The 23,917-nt window shown below is 33.9% G+C and overlaps 1 protein-coding gene across 1 annotated transcript in view; it reads right to left on the bottom strand.

Moving 5' to 3' along the window:
• Positions 1-15,538, bottom strand: part of LOC123539606 (exostosin-1-like) — a 114,509-nt gene extending 98,971 nt beyond the window's left edge. Inside the window, exon 1 of the mRNA XM_045324260.2 lies at positions 14,224-15,538. Within this exon, the coding sequence (XP_045180195.2) occupies positions 14,224-15,137 (914 nt within the window). The 5' untranslated portion in view covers positions 15,138-15,538. The remainder of the gene's footprint in view (positions 1-14,223) is intronic.
• Positions 15,539-23,917: the final 8,379 nt, after the last annotated feature.

Genomic DNA, 23,917 nt, shown 5'->3' with positions numbered 1-23,917 from the left:
AAGTGTCTGGCTTTTAGGGGGGGGGTCACTTATATAGGAGATTTTCTTTGCCTTTAAACGGAAGAGAAATTTCTGCGTTTCTGCCAAGGAGGAGGTAATTCCTCGCATGGTCGGACATTGTGAAAATGATAGCGTATGAAATCAATAAACTAAATTACCGGTAACTTTGCATTTAATGAATACATTGTAGGATATAATAATTGCGAAATGAGAAAATGTAAATCCATCAACAATAAATTATTGCATAACAGCTGCAAACTACGGTATAAATATAACGGTTACACTTATATAAAGGTTACTAAAGTATACCTAGTTCGGAAGATTGCCACAAGGGATTAATATAAACAACACAAGTGAAATTCACTCAGTTTATTTCATTCACAAAAGAAAAACGTTTTCTGAGGGATTAACAGTTAGGACTTTGTTTGACCATCAGACCTAATTATGATGATTATACCATTATCGGTAATTGTTAGATGGCAACGGTAATTTTCAATAATTAGTCCAGGTCATTGTGAACTTCGGATTACCTTGGGTAACATAGCGTGAAACAACGTTTGTGAAAAAAATGCAGATCTTTTTGCGTTTTAAATTTTTGCTGGATGAATATTCTGCTGGAAATATTTTTGCGATTCTACCGAGAGACTGCAGAAACGCAGAAATATTACCCCCGCAGAAATAACCCGCTATACGGTATAGGAAATGTCAGGACTTGGACAACATCATTACAGAACTCGTCAACACCTGGTGGGGATGATAACATAACATTAGACAACACTGCACAGTTCCAAGACAACACTGGTACAAAACCAGACAACACTGCACAGTTCCATGATGACACAAGTATAGAACCAGACAACATTGCACAGTTCCATGACAACATTAGTACAAAACCAGACAACACTGCACAGTTCCAAGACAACACAAGTATATAACCAGACAACATTAGTACAAAACCAGACAACACTGCACAGTTCCAAGACAACACAAGTATAGAACCAGACAACATTGCACAGTTCCATGACAACATTAGTACAAAACCAGACAACTCTGCACAGTTCCAAGACAACACAAGTATAGAACCAGACAACGACACTGCACAGTTCCAAGACAACATTAGTACAAAACCAGACAACATATTGCACAGTTCCAAGACAACAAAAGTATAGAACCAAACAACACCGCACAGTTCCAAGACAACATCAGTACAAAACCAGACAACACCGCACAGATTCTTGACAACACCGGTACAACTCCGCACAATTCCATGATAACATAGGTACAGAACTAGACAACAATGCACAGTTCCAAGACAGAAACAGAACTGGACAACACCACACAGTTCCAGGACAAAATAGAGACAGAACTAGACAACACCACACAGTTCCAAGACAAAACATAGACAGAACTAGACAACACCACACAGTTCCAAGACAAAACAGAGACAGAACTAGACAACATCACACAGTTCCAAGACAACACCCTGAGATACAGAACTAGACAACACAAGACAGGTAGGGAACTAGACATCACTGACAATCCCAGTAGAAAACTAGCAGCATTGCATAGTTTCAAGATACCATACAGGACTAGACATAACAAATGCAACAAGTGCTAATGAGGCCAGGTTTTATATCATATCTGACAAGATAGCTGTATGTAGATACAACAATAAAATGTCAACATTCATCCCAACTATCTCACTTACAGGTAACTGTTATAGTAGGTAACCTGCATGGTGCCAAAAGTATCATAAATACCGTATTTTACCATGTAAAAGCCCTCCCCTACCTAAGATTCACCATACTGACCACCATCTACTAAGATTAAAAAAACAAAACAAATCCAATGCATGTCTCTAAACTCCTACACAGTCCTGCTGGAAAAATAAAGCATCTGATGAAGGTACAGATCGTTTTGTTTTTTTCATAAATTAAAGAGCCTGAATTTCATTGAAAATCACTTAACCATAACATTCCAAAAATATACACAATTACCCTCCTGTGTACTTCGGTGAAATTAAGGCTTGACAAGGAATTTAAAATACAGGAAAAGTAGTACAGACATCATAGAAACTGACAAGTCAACGGCTGTAACTCCAACTGGAACATGCCCTTGATTACACTGAGCTATACATCATAATGATCACTTACTAAGATGAGTGAAATACTCCCCAGTGGTATACTGCAAGTAGTGTAAACATTGTAAAATGTAACAAATCAAGGGCCATAACTTTGTGACAGACATACTCACTGACAGATAACACTAAATCAATAGATCTCCACCAAAAAGGCACAGTGGTCTACATAATTTTATAAATTTATAAATTTATAACTATCATTATAATACTATGAAAAATATAACTACGTACTGCAGCAGCCTCCTGGGTTTCTTTGCTCACAGGTATGTTTGTACTGCTATAACTGTTTTCACATAATCATTGTAAGGCCTAAACAAAAATCTGTTTGTTTTCGGTATCCCAACCTACCCTAAAGATTTACCGTGTCACTAAATGTTTTTATGGCGTTGGAAATTTTTTCTCTCGATATTTTGGCTATTTTTTTATACTTTTCGCTTCGTGTTGCTTTCTTCATTGTAAAAAAATCCCAAACAAAATTTTTCCTACCTACCCTATTTCTTTTTTTTTTTTTTTGCAAGTTACCAGAAACAATCAAATTTTTTAGGCCTAAAGACTATTCACTGATCAGGTAGCAAACCATTCATAGATCTGAGTCTACCATGCGAAATGAATATTTGAATAAACCCATTGAAGACCAACCAGTTTCCATCTAAGGAATGAAGTCTTCAGCAAAACAATATAAAGGCCAGCTGACACCAGCTTCTAATTTGCTGACATCGAACATGTTGTGTTTTAATGGGAAGTTGCACAAAATATTTCTTCACTGATCCGACCAAGTAATTTTGCGACAATCTGATGTAAAAAGTATACAGACTGTTATTTTAGACTCATCATGCCGGACACAATTGATTCTGCCTTTGCGACCAGTGCAGATCATGATCATACTGCACATCCATGTTCGCCATTCAGTCAGTATCATTTTGGTAAGCACCCCTTTTAACAGTTAATGGTTCTGTCCAAATTGGAAGACAGACAAGTTCATCATTATAGAAAGTTAACAGCATAAGGGTTAGAACAGACAAATATAACACCTGAATAAAAACAAATAACTGAAACTTTAAAATCAAAATGTTTAACAAAACATGCATTTACAATATCACAAGGGTATCAAATATAACATTATAAGGCGGAGGGCAGAGCAATTTATGTAAAAACAAAGGTTTTATTCATTTCTTATCAGTTTGTATCTTTCACAAACATTCATTCAATTTGAATGTATCTGCTAACTGCAAACTGCATTACAGAGTTGAACCTCTTCAAAAAGAAACCAGACATCCCTTCAAAATGAACAATTTAAGTTCATTTTTTTCATTCACATTGAAGTCCTTTGACAAAACTGTCTCAAGTGTCTTGTTTCCCCGGCCCCTCCCCCAAACTTTCTCATCCCCCAGCTTTCATTTACATAAATGAATGACTGTGGTTTGATTTTTTTGTCCTCGGAAAAACGTTTTCTGAGACTTTTTGACTATTTCTGTGCAGTATTTAGCAGAACTTATCCTTAGCCTGCTGGCAGCAAGTGATTCTGCCTTTGCGACCAGTGCAAATCTGTGCAATCTGATCATGATCGGCATTGTTTGTCATTCATTCAGTCAGTACCTACCGTATTTTCCCGAATAAACGCCCCCGTGGGCGTTACATTTTCCAAAGAGGTAAAAAAATAAAGAATTAAAATTTTTACAAAACTTAAAAAACATCGTTCAAACAAACATTAAAGTGTTTCTGTGTTGTTTAATTCCCCCAAAACGTAATTATTTGGCATCCAATTTAATGCAGTGTGTCTTAAAATTATGCATTTAAATAGGGTACCTCATGTATTCCGTGACACGCTCGCGACATTACACATTACGTCATCATACCCAAACAGCTGTGTACTCCGATAATATTTTCCTTAGTACATGCGGGTAGCAATACACAATGTCAGTGGTTTGACACGCTGCTTATGTGCCGGCTTTTAAATTAAAAGTTATTAAAACTGCCGAAAAAAAGGTTAACACTTTGCCGCAAATTTGTTTAAAGTCGACAGGAAGCTTGTGCGCGGGTGGTGCAAAAACAAATCAAAAATGGATTTACCGTTTAATTTTCTATTTGATGATTGGATACGTACCGTACTTAGTATAAACGTTTTGGATTTATGGTACATGTACTGTTTAAAAGTGTGTTTAATTCTTAATACATTGGATACTTACTGTAAATTACTTATTATGTGGACTTATAAAAATGAGGTAGGTGATTTTTTTTCGTTCTTGTTGACTTTTTTTCGCTCCAAAATGGGTGGGGGCGTTAATTAGAGGGGGGGCCTTAATTCGGGAAAATACGGTATTTGGAATGCACCACTTTTGACAGTTAATGGTACTGTCTAAATTGAAAGATGAACAAGTTCATTACAGGGAATTTAGCAGAGTAAGAGATATTCGCATTTTGATTTTAGACATAGCTTAGTCTATATACTAGACCCTGTTCGAAGTGAGTAAGTTTCCATTTAAAATGTCACCGGTAAATTATGTAAGGTAAAAAATATCATTTGAATTGTATGCAGACCTTTTTTTTTAAGTATAAATAAATTTGCATAATGAATTGTAATTTAATGTACATGTATTCAAGTGCAACTGAATAAATTATTACTTATAAGTACAAGGAAATTGTTTCATATTTTCCATTCTTTGGCACTGCACTAACATGTTTTGTCTAGACAAACCCTAAACATTTTTATGATCCTAAAATAAATGCACTTAAATACTTTTTTTCTTCTTTCACAATAAAAAAATGCACTGATCCGACCTGTGCATCGGTTGAGGGCCTCTTTATTTTAACAGTTACCAGATTACGTAAAATCTTATAAACTCTATTAAAACATTCTATCCATTATAATTCAAGAGGTGGTTCAGTTTTCACAACCGGCTGTAAAAACGTTTGCGACACCATCGGTCGATTGGTTAAATACACAACTTAACATTTTTTCGGCTAACAGCTATTTTAAGTCATTGACTGCAATACTGTCACTATTGTCGCTCTGTTATGAATGTACTCAATAAAATACTTAAATCTGATCGGAATTTTTCGAGTTCAACCATATGTGAAATATGAAATGCTGTGACCAAAAAGAAGAGCTGTGACTCATGAAAGAATAACACAAGAATTTAATATTGAAATCCCAGCGGGAAAAGAATGAAGACTTTGAAGCCCTGTATATGGCTTGACGTGCAAATTTGAGACATGTACACCTGGCCGTGGTATACAGATATTTTGGTTTTACAGCCAGTTTTAGCCCTTACTGTGCTCGACTATGTTGGTTTTCTCATGGCGCAGCTCAAATAATTTTAAAGGGGATGTTCTAACCATTATTGTACTGGATATGATTAATTCTGCCTTTGTGACCAGTGAAGATCATGATCAGCCTGCACATCCATGCAGTCTGTTCAAGATCTGCACTGTTTGCTATTCAGTCAGTATCTTTTTGGTTAGCACCAACAGTTGATTGTACTTTCCAAATTAAAAGATGGACAATTTCATTAGAAGTTTAGCAGGGTATTATTAAGGTTAATACAAAATGTGTAAGCCTAAGAAATAATTTATAGCAAAAGAGTGTTTTAACACTATTTATGCACGATGGGTTGTTATATGTTGGGCGTAATAATTTCACGAGGGCGCAGCCCGAGTGAAATTATTTGTATGACGTATTACCGCCTGAGTGTATAAATAGTGTTAAAACACTCTTTTGCTATAAATTATTTCGATTCTAATAAGCCCTTACTCTAAAACAGTAGATAAAATATGGTAGCTCTCTTTCTTGATCGCAACAAAAACTTTGACGTCACCGCACGTTAACGTGACGTCATTCTAGCGTAAGCGTGTTTTAACAGAGACAAGCATATTAGAATTTGGTTTACTGCGCCTGCTTTGTTGGATTTTACAGACTAGCTATCAGCAACTTGCAGGGTGCTCTCGAATAATAAAGTAAAATTTTGCAGTTTTTATCGTATATGGAAAGATTTTATTGCTAAAATTAAACAAGAATTTTTAGTCACCGGACTTAAACTTGTACTTTTATAATAAGTACTTAACCCTTAGCCTGCTTGTGGCAAGCGATTCTGCCTTTGTGATTACTGAGTATAGTGCAGACCATATCTTAAGAGTACTTTCTTCTCAGTTTATTTCTAAATTTTATTTTTTTCAGATTAGCAAATAAATGAAAGTAAAAACCACTTATTAATATGTGGGGGCTGGTGTCTAGACAGATACACTTCTAATATCATTATCTAGACTTTGTATCAAATTACTGCCTTTTCAAAGTCTATGTACATATTGGCTGGATCTACCACTAAACCACAGGTCTCAATAAAACCATGTCTGCTATTATTTTACATTAAGAAACACATTCAGAAACTGTAAGACAATGACACAGGATCCTTATAATTATTGGTGTCATCATCATTAGAATATCATTCCAATTGTTTTCCAAAAAGGAATACCAAGGCTGTTGAGGTCTTGTTGTGAGTCTGCACAGCCACAATGCTACAGTACGTACAAAGTTGCATCTGTGCTTCCTTAGGAGTCTCGTAACAAACTTGATTTTGTAAAGAACAGACCTCTCACAGTGACCAAGTGTTAAAGGTCACCAACTTCAGAGCATTTGTTATTTGTGAGTTCGAAACCCCATTTAGGGTGCAGAATTCTCTTGTGATGAAGCCATTCTGTTGGCTTACTGAAGGTTGGCAGCTCCATCCAGGTGCTGAACTGTGATGAAATTATGCCCGGGGGACACCTGGGGTCTTCCTCCACCATCAAAGACTGAAATGTCATTACTTGACCTATGATTATGTTAGTTTGAAGTCAGCTCCAACAAAACAAATTCAGTGAAAGAAATGGATCCCAAGAAGACTGAGAAGAGCCAAGTTTGGCTCCAACACATAACTGTAGGGTCAGTGATTCAGTGTCAACAACCCAAATGAACCCTTAAATGACCCCTCCTACTTACTTAAATATGTTGTATCAACCTTGCTACAAATTTCCAACACAACTGATTGCATCTGTACTGCAAAAATTTTACTACATCAAAAGTATTTTTACATAAGTATAATGAACCTTTCTTTTTATAAAAAATGTACTTCAAACAAGCTAATACGACTACATGTATATGAAATACAAACAAGCATTTATATGAATGGTTTTGTTCAGATTTAACACAATGTTTTCCTTGTACATGAGCTTGGAATGTTTAAACAGGTTGTTTCAATCATAAAGAGAGATGTTCCAATTGATATGTCCAACTTTATCAGACTTAAGCCATTATAACTCTGTCATAAACATGCAGAGATAATCTGATTATATTTCTTTTCTAAATACTAAACCTAAAAACAAAGTTAATTTTCTATTTACACCCACTTGGCAAGGTTCAGCAGTTACTTCTCAAAGTGTTTTGATGTGGGGAATAGCTATTATCGGATCAAAAGCATTTCTGATGTACAGACAGTTACCTCCCTTTACTACAAAGTAGCCATTTGTTTTTCATTATAAGTGTGAATGAACTAAACCCTTCTCCCTAATTCTGTATAAAACCTTCAGTGTTGTCACACACAGACGGGGCCCATTTTGCAATTGAGGAAAGTATGGGGCATATATTTTCTTCAGAATTACACCAAAATGGTTCCTGCCCAGCTGGTTCCTTTGGTATAAACAGGATAATTCCATTTAAAATGTCTCCGGTAGATTATGTAAAGTAAAAAATACCATAAAGAAAAATCACAAGGTCAAGAGCAGTTACTCACTTTGCACATTTTAAGATGAAGACACTTGTTACAAAAATGTATTTCAAAGGTAATGAATTACCTCCCCTGAACACATACATGTAACATCAACATAAGTCCATGAACTTTAAATGGAAACCATTGAAGTCTCTGTTTTGCATTGTTTCCTCCAATAAAATAACTCTGCCATACCTATTAAGTTATTAACAGTCATTACAAGTGGGTCAGGGAAAAATGATTGTGTACATTTATATACCAGTAATTATACATGTACCAGACAGTATTGCATGTAGTGTAACTAGTAAAAGCACTATGTATGTGTGAGTACAGAGAGGTTTGTACTAAATGGGGATTGTCACTATATCATTTAACAATTAATACTTGAAAACTGACTCTCTTAAAAGAAATATTTTAATAATTACTGTACATAACATTATATTTGTGTATCCTTTATTTTTGCTGTCTGGCAGTTGAAAGGATTAATTTCTATTTATAAAAAAAGACAAGATCAACATTATCAATCCTGATTGCCGATAATATTCCGGTTTATACTGTCACTATAGTTTTGATGACTACACAGTTGAAATTCTATAAACAGGGGACACGTAATTCTGCGATAAAATTTAAAAACCTACACTCAAATTAAACTTTAATCTATATAATCTGGTCTCACAATCCCTTTTTTCAATGATATCAGAAGTAATCCAAATGATAACATAGTGACCTAATCAAATGGGATTTTTTTTGTATTTGCTGTTGGATTATCTATGCAAACACTTTATCAGCTTATCGGGGATTAATTGCTCATCTTTATGACTCAGAGGCATTACAGAAAACTATTTCGCCCGATCAGCTTAATGCTGAAACTTAAATTCTTAGAGTAAAAGTCATGTCCTACCACCTTTCCGATTAAGATAAAAATATTTTTGCCTATCCTTAACAAAAATAGTTTGATCAAAAGCAGTTTGCGGCAAGACCAGAAGTCTGAGCTCAGAGACCAGTGAATCTTTAATGAAAATCCATTTCTTTTTTTGTCGGGATTAACATCTCACTGACATTTATTGGTCATGAAGTAATGGCACTTTTGTGCTTTTCAAAGCAGAGGAAGACCCCAGGTCCCCTCTATGCATTATTTTAGGCACTGAGGCAAACACCACGCAACCTTCAATTACAGTACGATACTTTCCTGACATGGAAAAATTCTACACCTCAAACCCGAGGGGCAAGCAATTCAACGTTAGTGACCTTAACCACTTCTTTTGTATGTAAAGACGTTGTCACGTTGTTAATGTAAAATATAATTGAGCCGTGCCATGAGAAAACCAACATAGTGGCTTTGCGACCAGCATGGATCCAGACCAGCCTGCGCATCCGCGCAGTCTGGTCGGGATCCATGCTGTTCGCTTTCAAAGTCTATAGCAATTAGAGAAACCGTTAGCGAACAGCATGGATCCTGACCAGACTGCGCAGGCTGATTTGCATCCATGCTGGTCGCAAAGCCACTATGTTGGTTTTCCCATGGCACGGCTCATATTAATTTCTTGTTTGATTATTCACTATAATTGTTTTCTCACAGATTTGTCGAAAGTTTGAGTATTTGATACGCATAGTAGAAAATATTATTGAATCCATTAGTCTGATTACCTCCCTTTTAATATGGCACTGATCGTGCAAGTTCATGCGCAGTAATGATAGTAGTGCTTTTCTAACCAAGTAATTATATGCATCTTTTCTTTTTGGACAGCTGTGTTTTTAACATAAAGTGGACATTAAACATTAAATTTTGTGAAATCTGTATTTTCATTGACAATATATTTTTAATAAAGACATGCAAAACATAACTTCCTGTATAACTGAAACCTATAATCCATTTTTCAAGTCAAAGCCTTTGACTAAATTACATTTATCAGGAAGTTAAAAAATGAATATAAAAGTAAATATAATATTACTTCGTTGTCAGGAAAAATCTACCCGAAAAAGGAAATTAGAGTGCCGGTTTCGGCTTTCAAAATGAAAACTGGAATTTTCACTTATTTTCCAAAAATAAAAATCATCCGATTGAGAAACTATTTCAACTAAACTTGCAGGAAGTTAATAATCAAATAAATGTCACTAATTATACTTCAGTCTGTCATTTGAGGTATATTCTTTCTTTCAATTCCGTAAAACCTGAAATTCCAAAATTTCAGAAAGTAATTATTGGAGAACAGAAGGGAAAATCTGACATTTCTTTTAACTTCTGTCATTCAGAAAATTTAATGAGGCCATAAAATATCTTTCTGAATCTCTGATCTTATCTCTATATTCAAACTATGATAGAAAATGCTGCAAACTTCTTTAATTTCATAAATTTTCGTGGGTTCAACCAACACAGCCATTTTGTTGGACCATGAATTTCTGAATTTTCGTTTTAAAGATACTCTTTTGGGGGGATTAAGCTGAATGGAATCCACAACTATGTTCAAGATTAGCAAAACAAACTTTCAGGTGCAGTGTTTGCATCTCTACCGCAATATAATCCTGGTTTATTGTATGACAATAAATTTAATTTTCCAATGTCACCGCTACATTACTGCACCTTATTTGGCATTTTATTATCTGATAAACGGAAATTGTCGAATTTTATGGACCACAAATCCATTCAAGCAGATATTCACTAAAGCAGCCTACATTTATGCGAACATTAGAACATTACGATATGATATATCTGATAATATAATTACTAAATGGCCAAGAGGAAGGAATGGGACATTATGCCTTTAATGTTCGATATCGCCTTACCATGAAATTATCAACTGCTAAAATTATGCAATACATTATATTAAGTGTACTTAAAAAGATTCAATAATTTCAATTAAAGAGCTGAGCCACAGTGCACAATATGGCATTATCAAGAAAAAAAAGCAACCTCATAACTATTACCCCCTGGAATTTTTAATGCACACTATTTGCAATTTATTGCTGGTTAATACACTGGAAAAATTGTATAAATAAAAATTTTATTGCACTTATACTATGATTTTGAATAATCATCTAAAGAAAACACATTACCATAATTATGCGACTTTTTTAACCTATACTAAAATCTGTGACCTCAGACAAAATAATGGGGGAAAAAGAACAAAAGATCAAACTGCATCTTGAACATGCTGTAATAATTTATGTAAAATCAAACACAAAAGATCAAAATAGGAACAAATTAGCCCACTTAAAACTAAACCCAGCAACAGGGTACATTATAAGTTACAACATATGAATTTGTGCAATTTGAAGGTACATTAACACATCTAGACAGAGTAATGTTATGACATTAACAGCAAAAAACAAACAGAGGAACATCAATAACAGCTAGGGTACTATCACTGTCAGTGGTAAAAGCACAACGGGGCGATTTTAAGGGTCACACAACACTCTTAATTTTAACCCTTTACTCCACAGAGGCAACTGTCAAGGCCTTTAACCGCTATCCGATAGAAGTGCCCCTCAACGCCTCTACCGATTCCAATTAATGAAAATTTCTCCTGTATAAGAACCCCCCACACTTGGTCCCCACCTCCCCCGTCCCAATTATTTCAAACTGTGTTTCGAATTTAGGCAGCATTTTTGTAACTATTGTTTAAATTTATCAACCGGACAGAATTTTGATTTACAGCTTTTTTTCACTTGTTTCAGTTTTTTTGGGCCTCCTAAATAAATGCCCCTTTTGCAAAGCTCAAGAGAGGGTTTACTGTATATAACTATCAAATCTTCAGCCTCTGCATGTTAAATGTGATGTGAACCTGTTGGCAAGCGTCTTTAAAATGCATCAAATATTTTACATATTAATCTAACTTGAATGAAAATTCCTGCATATTTAAGTGCAACCATGTGTTGTAATTTAATTCTCTATAAAGTATATTCACAAAGCTCCTCCGGAAATATGTCACAGGGTCTTACAAAAGTTTTCATGCTTCTTTTTCCCCCCGTCTGCGCTAAACTTTTGCTTAGTCTGCAGAAACTGTATCAAATTTTCTTTATCATATAACGAACAGTTGTGAACTTCAACAAAATCCAAGACCACAGCGTTGCTTTTTTTTACAGATAAAATTAGTTTTCTTAATAACTTAATTTTTACTGTTTTTTTAAAAAAAACAAAAACAAAAAAAAACAAGCATATTTGCTGTAATTTATGGAATGTCTAACTCTTTGACATTTCATTTCAGGTATGACAGATGTGGTGAAAAAGACTGAAAGAGTTTTCTGAAAGAAGCCTAAATTTTGCCCAGAGAAGACTGTTCCATTAAAAAATATTTACAAAGGTCTTGAAATCCAGTAGTTCGAAAACTATATGTTATGTTGACAAATTTTCCAATTTTACACATGTCCATTAATCTACAAAAATATAATTCCCACTTCTGTCTAGGCAACCCCTAAATTATACCATCTTCTGTGCAAACATATCATTTCGTAGGACCACTTAAACATTAAATTGAGCAAAGACTTTTCAATCGATAACAAATTAAGGACCATTTCACAGAGCTATTGTAGAAATGGTGTCTGTTATATCTGTGATATGTGAAAAAGGGGAAGAAAAGCTGGACAATGAACTCAATATCCATTGTTTGCTGAGAAATATTCCCCCTCTTAAACAAGGAGCCACAAAACAAAAGAGAGAAAAATCTAAAGGGAAAAGTGTTTTATACTTGATCAGAGAAACACTATTTGATATCAAATTCTGTAATTTCAATTTTCAGTCTCAGCCACCGCAGAGACGTAATTCAAGTTACAATAGAATATTGTCTGATTTTCAATATTCTTACATTTCATAGATCCTTTCTGTTTGAGCTGAAAATAACAAATTTACAAGAAATTTAACATAATATTATGTAAACTTAGGGTGAAGTGTACTGTTAGAAAATTTTATTTGACAAAAAATATTTTTGTTTTATTGTACGCTACCATCCTAAATTTGGCTTATTAAATGTGTCAGCACCAAAGAGATTAATTCCATAAGAAAAAAGACAGCTGCAAGATAAAAAGATCTTTTTTGAAAACAAAATCCAGCAATTTCATAAAGTTCATGGCAAGAATAAAAAGAAATGAAAGACAACATTTAAAATCATGCATTAATATTCAAGTTTTATGTTGCCTTTTTTCTCTCTCAAAACTCAATAAAATGCAGATGTCGTGAGTGACCAGTGGTACATGTACAATAATATTATATGAGTTGAACAGTTGTAAAGCTAATTAGAAGTTATGGAGAAAATCAACATTTTTCTTGCTATATTATCACTTAAAATCACTTGTCATTTTAGAACTAATTATGCAAAATGTGGATGAAATGAACATGTTAAAAAATTTCACCTGAATGTGGTGGTGAGCAGTTTTAAATTACAAATTCAGAATCCTTGCTGGATGAAAACCCATGGACAATACAAAAATATATCTCTGGCGCAGGGCATTAAGAATGAACCAAAATGTATTTTAGAACTTCTGAAGCAGCATGTCAATGACCTTTCCTTAATGACATCCTACTTCTCCGTATACATCAAACACGACATGCAGTTAATGATGTATACAAAAACTTTGTGGTGTGGTACTTCTTCAGTAAGATTTTTCTTCTCCGATATTTTCACGTCAAAACATGGAGAAAGACCTGGTACTGCACCGTCAACTGTGTGTATTAAACTACTGTTGACAAATCCACTACAAAGCTGAATGAGATTTACTGCATTTCTTAAGAATTAAAAGATTAAAATCTTAAGCACAAAAATGGAGTTTCTGTTCGCTAATATTGTCAACAGACAAAGGCCAGCATTCAACTACAAACAGAATTTGTAAAATCTAAAATGTTCAGTTTCAATGATATCCAGACATTTACAATATTACACTTGAAACTTTTGATATAAATTATTTTAATATTCAGATTCACAATTTACGGAAGGTAATTCGGTATGCAAACACTGGTGAGGTGAAGGGAAAAACATACAGGTCCACATCATATGTAAGGGAGGCTTGGTCCAACTCCATCAATATGGCCTGTCAGAGGTGAATGAATTTCAAAACCAATGACCTAACCATACGTATGCCAAATGTGGATGAAATGAACATGTTAAGAAATTTCACCTCAAATGTGGTGGCGATCAGCTTTAAATTACAAATTCAGAATCCCTGCTGGATACAAACCATGGTCATTGCTTAAATATATCTCTGGCGCAGATGTATTTAAGAACTTTTGAAGTACATAAAGGTCTCATAAAAACACATCTGGTTTCGTGCATCATGATGCAAGTGGACTTTACATGTTTATATATGTATTAAATACGTATTATATGTATTATAGCCCGAGTTTATACTTACTTATCATACTCCTCGTTGTCTGTATCACATCGTGTATCGTTGAGCTTTTTGGCCGTCTTCTGCCAGTTTTTGCCATGTCGGCATGTTGTCAATAAAATTATATCCTTTTTGTTATGAATATGGTACAATGAATTCCGGGTTTCTGACCCAATACCTGTCAAATAACGTTTTCCTTTAAAGCCTAATAAATAATACCGTAGCGGGGGTATATTGTTAGCAGATATGTACAAAAGCCCCTTTTCACCACCTTTTTGGGGATGATCTTTGGCAAATAATGGAAATGATATATCAAAACCATGACGAAATGTGTTTGTAGACATACTAGCTTTGGCAAGCATTGCCTGTCCTATATTAAAATCCACATTTAAAACATAATCTGGCCATGTACCGGAATACAAATTAAAAATAAGGTGATTTTTTCCATTGTTCCAATATGGTAATTTGTTAAGTTCTGCGTCTATATCTTGAACCATGTCAGTGCTTAGAACATCTCTATCAAGTGTATCTAACGCTAGGAGGAAAAGGCAGGCTTCTTTAGGGTCTGATGTATAAAATCTAGATTCCTGTATTGAAACAATAATTTTGTTATAGCTATGTGACACTTTCTCTTCCAATGGATAAATGTAAATCTTAAATCCATTTTTACAAAGTGAATAATCGAAACAGGTTTCCATTCGACACTTTGAATAATCCATGTTGACGTTCGGTGATCGCCTCTGTCGTGCCGACACGTGCATGTCTTCACCGAACGTGTAGTCACTGGCATCGAGGAAGGAAATAAATTCTCCATTTTCAATGGCAAAATGTTTTCCATTTTGTGTAAACAGCTTTGGTGTCTTTCTCAGGGCAACTATCAACAACAGTAAAATAAAACCACATATTACTGCGGTTGTATATCTTTTCTTAGCCTGCATGAGACAATCAGTGACATTATTCCACAAATTCCCACATGTCCTGAACCATTCATAACATCTTACTCCACATATTAAGTCTTAAACAGGTTTGATTTACCCGATAATAAAAGGTCGGCCATTTTTCACACACAAGTGTCAAACTGAGTGCATACAAATATAATACATGTGATTATAAAATGCCGTGTTTATGTAAAACACTCGTGTTATATTTAAACAAATAAAATATTTCCAAACACTTTTCCCTTTTAGTTTTCTGATTATCAGAGACTTTGTCGTGTAAATAAAACAAAGAAGTCAAAATCAAATAAAGTTATCCTGTCTGTGAATCACACTCCCTGCCATTCATGGAAATCCCGCTGTGTGGCGAATGACGTCACAGAAGTTGTTTCAGTCTAAAAATAAACCAGGGAATACCTGGAGGCCCGTCCTTCGCTCCGCGAATTATCTATTTTTAAACATAAGTTCTTACACTCCGCACTTGAAACATTTCCTTAAATGGCTATATGCTAAGTGGTTGCATTTTGTTGAAAAAAAACAGCCATATAAAATCTTTTATTACATATGAATGATTGATTCATGGTCGGCAAATATAGGGCACACTTGTAAACGGCTCATTAAGGTAAAGGTAAATAACGGCGTGTGAACAGCAAACGCTAATGTAGTTTTGAAACCCATTTTAAAAGTTCCTATCTGTTATTTTTCTTAATTAAAATAAAATTTATCAATTTATTATAATCATGAATTTATAAACATGTTCAAAACATCGCGGAATGAAAACTTTTCACTTTTGGTAATGATTCAGACTTTATATTCATCATAATCCCGTGTGTACAAGTCTCAATTTTAAACTGAATATAAATATAATTTAAAAACTCAGAGTTTGTTTTTAGCATAATAAACATCAGAAAATCTATGATATCTAAATAGGTTATTCATTTCTTAATCACTATTTTCTGTCGTATTATATACTCCATTAATACCAGTGGAAACTGCAGATACTCGATTATGACTAGTCTTCTGATAAGGTCAGTTAGAACCCCAAGTACTTATTATGATATACCCACAATTTCTGTACCTTAAGCTGGTCTTAGGTAAGAGTATAATCTTAATTTAAGCTGACAACCGTGATAAAGCATAAAAAGGACACACCAATGAGTGGCCAGTAAATTACCTGCGTACCATAGGAACGTCTTAGCCTTTCCCACCATGCGTACCGAGCATGGTAAATGAAGATCTATTGACAGAATTTATATAAAAGGGTTTTAAGTTTAATAAAATAACAATTGGTAACTTAATGGCCACTATATGCTACCTGTGTTTGACACGTGAAATAAACATTTTCATTACAAAAATATCTATAACTGTGTGATGTTCTTACAAAAAAGGCTGAGCAACATTATGACAATGTTCTTAAAACAAAATACCTGAAAATGATGATCTCGTTTGTAATTAATTCATACTGTTTAAAACTGTTAATATAATGGGAGCTTTGTCTAAAAATTATTATGCCATACCTTGTAGTTTTCAAAATCCATATTTTTTGTTAATTGTTAGACTGTCACAATTGACTGCTTCCACATATAATAAATTAAAGCATTCATTCAAGTCATAAGTTATAGATCACTATGGAAACCAATCAGTATGTGGTATATTAATGATAATCAGTTTGACCAGTTCTTAATGACTATCACTAATTAATAGATTGATTTCCTGTTTTGTTTTCATCCCTCTCATGTACCCCTTCGGGGCCCCTTTTGGTAATTTCCTGTTTTATATTTCCCTTTGATGTAAAGCCTTCAGGGGCTTATATATTTGGAAGATGTACATTATTGTTATTTGAGTGTTAACTGACTATGGGGTTATAGAGCTCCTACATAGAAAAAAAACCTTAATCAATACACATATAGTTCATTTGAAATTTTAAAATCAATTCACCAAACTAATTTTTGGCTGGAAGGACATTTCTTCAAAAAAAAAGAATAAATAATAAAATAAATAAATATAAAATAAAAAAATGACTGCAATAAATTACATATATAATAAGTTTTTAACTTTATTTAAATGACTTTCATACTTAATTATAGCATTTTACATAAACTAAATGAAATATATCGCACAAAGTATATTTCAGGAAATGGCAACAATATAAAATATTTTATTTTCAGAGCATTAAAACATTTAGAAAATCAGCTTATTTTAAAAAGACATAAAAAAATCAGAAAATTGATTTACTTATTTATTTTATCTGTTCTTTCTTGAGAAAACAAACAAACAAAAACTCTTTTTCAAGACACTTGAAAGATTCTCTGAAAGATAAATAAACAACTGCTACGATTTTAAGCAAAGAAGTTGAATAAAAAAATGTTATGTCTCAGATATTTAGTTTATTTTTAATATGTAATATAATGCAAACAGAGAAAATGTTGAATAAGCTAATCATAACTGATCCGTAGCGCCAAAGAGCTGACAATACATAATCTGTCACTTTTTCCAGACCGTTTTAAAATGCCACAAAATCAATTATCACAAAAAATGCCTACTTTTTTTTTGGAAAAATATATAGATTGTACCATTGGGTAAGCATATAATAAAAAAGATGACTCTTGATTTGTTTTATTTGAAAATAAAAACATTACAACCCACACCGCTAGTTAATTCGCTACGAATTGCGAGGTCCTGCTTTCACCTCCAAGGTAATTTGCATAATCGACTGCTCCGGATGTGACGTCATGCCGACCTGATCAATTGGACATTACATCTGCTGGTAGGTCAAGAATGATAGAAGGCCACACTATTGTAAAACGGCCTTCTATTAAAAGGTAAAGGTAAATTTTATTTACGGTCGCTTTGTGAAACAATGAAAACAAGCTCTGTAGCTTTTGAGCAACCCTATTTTAAGAACAGTTGTATTGTTATATGTCTTGCCAACTTAAAATAAAACTTATCTATCTTATTATTTATTTATTATCTTATTCATAATTTTAACATGTTTAAAACATTGCGGAATGATACTAATTTCACTTGGGTAATGATTAAATTTTACTCGGACTTTATCATAGACTCCCTGTGTAAAATCTCAAACTTTAAACTAATATAAAGATATCATATTTCAATGAAACTTCAAAGTTTTGTTGTTTGTAGCATCATCTGAAGCATGTGCAGTGAAAAATCTTAATGTGATTTCTAAAATAGTGTTTATTTATTTCTTAAGTCACTATATGTTCATTGTAAATATACGTCATTATACCCAGGTGGAAACTGGCAGGTACTCGATTATGCAGCTCTCTGATTGGTCAGTTAGAACCCCTAATGTACTGTGATGTCATGATACTGTACCCCCAGCAATTTGCTGGTACCCATTTACAGCTGGGTCTACTGAGGTAAAGAAGTATAAAATACTTATTATTTTTATAGCTGAGGCAACCGTGATAAAGTGCCTTGCCCAAAAAGGACACACCACAATGGGAGTGGCCAGGAATTGAACCCGGGGCCGTCACCTCCATAGGAAAGCGTCTTAGCCTTCTCGACCAATGCGTCCGACGCATTGTTGTAAATGATAGATCTATTGACAAGAATTGTATTTAAAGGGTTATAAAGTTAACTAAAAGTATCAAACTGGGGACCCACTTTGGCCCTATATCGCTCACCTAAGTGTTTTGCCAGTTTTATGACCAATACAACATTGTCTTGGACAGAAAATATCTATACTGTGTGATGTATCACTAGAAAAAGGCTGAGCTGACCCATTTGTACCAATGTTTTTTAAAAATAAAATCCAGTAGATATATAGATGTATTCCAGGTTTAATCAAATTTATATTTATGACTGTTTTGGTGCAAATATTGTTTTTTTACTTAATAGGTGAGCTTTTTGTTGTTTCAAATTCATGTCAACCAGTAGCTATACTCAATACTATATAATAGCTAATGTACTATATACTGATTCCATCGCTATTTTGGTGGAGGGTCCTTTTATCACATTTGTTTGGTCATTCAAAGAGACTAACCCACACATTTTAGGCGAAAAAATAATTTGTCTCAAAAATCCATAAAAAGTGATTAGTACTCTGAAAGTGACTAGAGGTACAAAGGATTTATGGATGTAATAATAATATTATGCAAAAGGTTACAAGTAAACCATTGCAATGGTTTTGAAATAATGCAGAAAATTTATGTTTTTCCTATATCTAACTTTTATTTTCAACCACTTTATCATTTTTCAGTGTCATATACATTCTATGCCAAACTTGATGGAATACCGTACGTTGTTGAAGAACCAGATACATGTATGTCAAAAGCTTATGTATTTCACCAATATCACATTCTTAATTCTTTAGAATGACTTGTAAATAAAACATTATCAACACATCTTTGAAAACATATGGACCATTAATTGTAGGGCTTTCACTTATATAAAATATAAAATTTGGAATATAACTGTATATAAAAAACTACATATGTTACAAGAAACCCATACCCTGGCCTCAATGTACTTATTACTTCCCTTGTTTGTGACAATTTTAATAGTAATGATTATCTCCCTTGAACAAAATGAATCAGTAACCTGACTATCACTTAATAATGATTTAATAAACCAAACATGAGTTATTATGGACGATTTTGGGGATAAAATTACTGTGATATTTCATATATTTTAAACATATAGTGCCTACAATAATGGCATTCCATCTTTGGATATATCAGTATATCTCAAATTCCATCTAAAGTATATATTCTATTTACTGGCAAGTTAAATATTAATGTTCAGCAATTACTACAAGCGCAACACTGGATTTAGCACATTTTGAGACTTTTTTTTTCATCATGTAGGAATTTAAGCAATTTTCATCATTATAATAACCATTTTGTCATGAACCAGTTATGAAACATTTGTTCATGATTCACAGATATTGCTAAGAATTTGTCATTGCACATTCTTTTTTTTTTTTTTTTTTTTTTGTGTGTGTGTTGGATTTAACATCTCACCGACACATAATAGGTCATATGGCGATTTTCCAGCGTTAATGGTGAAGGAAGACCCCAAGTGCCCCCCCCACCCCCGTGCATTATTTCATCACGAGCGGGCACCCGGGTAGAACCACCGACCTTAATTCCATAAGCCAGCTGGATAACTTCCTTACATGAAGAATTCAATGCCCCGAGTGAGGCTCGAACCCACATCGATGAGGGGCAAGTGATTTGAAGTCAGCGACCTTAACCACTCGGCCACGGAGGCCCCTCATTGCACATTCATTTTTGCCTTTATTCTGGGTGATAATTGGGAGTTTCACACTCTGGCATGTATCATGTTGGTCAACAGCTATTCATAACTCATGTTGTTTATGTACCAACTAACTTAACAGCTGAATTTCTAAAATGGACTGAGCAGTCATTTAGTTGCAAGGATGTGAAGACAAATTGATTACGTTTTTTTCATTTTGAGTTTGAAAAGTTATTAAGATTTTAGCAGTGGTATTGTATTATTGGTGAAATTTCGTAACATGAAATACAGTAATGATTAATGTATGTTGCTGTTGCAGTCTATAATAAGAATGGTGATTAATTATTGGTTTGAAGAATCAAATTTAATATAATGTGAGACTGGTAGTTATACTTTTGATTATGAGAATGATGATGATTTGTTTTATATAATTATGTTTACAACAAAAATTATTGATTGTTGTTTGTGTCTTTAGGATGAAAATGTATACATGTATCACCATTTACACACTGGCCATAGCTTTATCAGATCAAGTGGTTCCAACGTTGTTTGAGCGGTGAATTTTACGCCGATCAGATGGAGAAATATAGCCGATACTACAAATTTCCGGTATTTTAAGTATGATTTAAAGGAATTTCTACCCATTAAATAACGAATCAAATGAAAACGATGGGTGCACCTGGAGCGCAAATGTGTCTATGTTTTAGCACATGTGTCCATTTAGCCGAGATTTGTGTCGTTTATTCAAACACTTCTGTACAGTCTGGCGGGGGAAGGAGATTTTGTACAGTTTTTGACAATATCGCCTCAAATATAGTGTTAATCGGGAACAAGTAACTGTTAAAACACTTTTTATGTAAAGGGCTACCTCTTAAAACAAAGAGTGTGTATTTTCATAGAATTATTCAGCGTTGTTTCTGAAAAATCGGCCGAAAACCTAATGCAACGCCGTTTCGAGTGGGTCGCTATGCAACGCAATCAAGTGGATAACGTTCTGTGTCTTACTTGCGAAGTCTTATCCGTCTTAAAAACAGTAATTAAAGCCTAACGATGAATAAATTTAGAGAGTTTTATAGCATTATAATGATCCCGCCATTTCTAATATATTGTACTTTTACATTTCCGTTTATTTTCTTTCATTGGTGTCTGTATTTCATTTGTATTTTCATTTTTGAACGGCGACCATAGAGGTTTATTACGTCTTTTCTGTTTTATGGAGGACAAATAAAATATTGTCTTTTCCCTGACGAGTTTTAACGTTCTCTGTGATTTATCTCTCTGAAAATAAATGAACGCTACACCAGCAATATGGATGAAAATATATACAAACAACTGATCAATACTTTTATCATGGACCAAATTTTATTTATTTTGTATGAACAGCTTAAACGCAAAACAACTCAGTAATGAAATCGCAATGTTTTGGTTTTAAGGGACTAAAAAGTAACGAACTGTAACTATACTGATTTAAAGAGTCAATCCGATTTTGGTATGCTGTTCAGTACCATTCGTGGAGGAGATAAATATCCGTGAACTGGTTCTTGTTTTTACGAACTAGTACTATTATTGACTTAATGATATTGTTCGATGTTCATCCTTGCTTTATGTTTTTGTGTTGATGTTTTTTTGACAATGTCCGCAAAAATATGTAAAATGTTAAGCGAGCATAAAATGTAAAAGTACAATATATTAGAAATGGCGGGATCATTATAATGCTATAAAACTCTCTAAATTTATTCATTGTTAGGCTTTAATTACTGTTTTAAGACAGATAAGACTTCGCAAGTAAGACACAGAACGTTATCCACTTGATTGCGTTGCATAGCGACCCACTCGAAACGGCGTTGCATTAGGTTTTCGGCCGATATTTCAGAAATAACCTGAATAATTCTATAAAAATACACACGCTTTGTTTTAAGAGGTAGCCCTTTACATAAAAAGTGTTTTAACAGTTACTTGTTCCCGATTAACACTATATTTGAGGCGATATTGTCAAAAACTGTCAAAAATCTCCTTCCCCCGCCGGACTGTACAGAAGTGTTTGAATAAACGACACAAATCTCAGCTAAATGGATACATATGCTAAAACATAGACACATTTGCGCTCCAGGTGCACCCATCGTTTTCATTTGATTCGTTATTTAACGGGTAGAAATTCCTTTAAATCATACTTTCAATACCGGAAATTTGTAGTATCGGCCATATTTCTCCATCTGATCGGCGTAAAATTCACCGCTCAAACAACGTTGGAACCACTTGATCTGATAAAGCTATGGCCAGTGTGATTTATGTTACCGTCATCATTATCATCATCTATATTCTGAAAACCAATTTATCACCCTTGACAGACAAAATCATCAAACACTCTTAAAAAAAGAATTGTCTAAATCTCAATCATCACCATTATCATTAACAACAATACAAAAACCTATAGTCATCATCATCAACAATAACTTCAACAAACCATTATCTTCCGACCACCAACAGTTTTTCTTCTTGTTCGTTAGCAAAAACATCAATAAAACTAATGACAATAACGATGATGTAATGATAGATGATGATGATGGTGATGACATTGTTGATGATGATTGGTGATTGTGATGATGATGTTAATGATGATTATGTTGGAAATGATAGCAATGATTATATGGTGTTATTGTTGTTTGTGATGATAATGATGGTGGTGGTGATGAAGATGGTAATGTTTATGATGATGGTGGTGATAATTATCTTGATGATGGTGGTGCTGCCGGTGATGATAGTGTTTGTAATGTTGAGGATTGTCATATGGTTTTGATGATAGTTGTGATGATGATGATGATAGTGGTGGTGGTGACTCATATGAAGATATTATTTTTGTGATTAGAGTGGTGATGATGATGATGATGATGATGATGATGATGGTGATGAGAAAATATGGAGTTGAGTCTTGGAGTGGAGTTATTGAGTCTAGCGGGAGATTTTGGAGTGACCATGGAGTGAAAAATTGGAGTGAAATTTTGCAGTCAAAATCATATATTTGTTTTGTTTTGTTTTTTCATATCAGATATAATGGTTGCATGATGAAGGTCATAAAGAAGGAAAGTGGTGGAACAAGAATGTTGGTGGAAATAGTGCAGCTACTGATAATGATGATGATGATGATGATAGCTTTTGCAGCGTTATTTGATGATGATGTTTATGCAAAGTATGCTGACATTACCTAAAAATGTCAATGTTTTTCATAATGCTGATGATGAAAATGCAGCTGATGCTGCTGATAGCAATGATGATGTCCTTATGATGTTGTTATTTTCTTGAATTCAGAAAGAGAGGGAAAAGAATGACATTTAGTTATGATGCTTCTTTATGACTATTTTGTTTTGAATGTTTTATTGCTGCTGGTGAGGATGACAATGATGGTGATGATGATGATTTTGATGACAGGATGTTTTTGATTGATGATGTTGATAGCGATGAAGATATTTTCATTATAATGTTGTCAGTGAAATAAGAATGGCATGTATATGATAATGATGATGATTTATGTTGTTATTGATGAAAATTATTGATTTTTGTGA

The sequence above is a fragment of the Mercenaria mercenaria genome, chromosome 16 (assembly GCF_021730395.1).
Source record: "Mercenaria mercenaria strain notata chromosome 16, MADL_Memer_1, whole genome shotgun sequence".
In the NCBI taxonomy this organism is placed as follows: domain Eukaryota; kingdom Metazoa; phylum Mollusca; class Bivalvia; order Venerida; family Veneridae; genus Mercenaria; species Mercenaria mercenaria.
The sequence above is the reverse complement of the archived record's forward strand: the minus strand, read 5'-3'. Positions and strand labels throughout refer to the sequence as shown.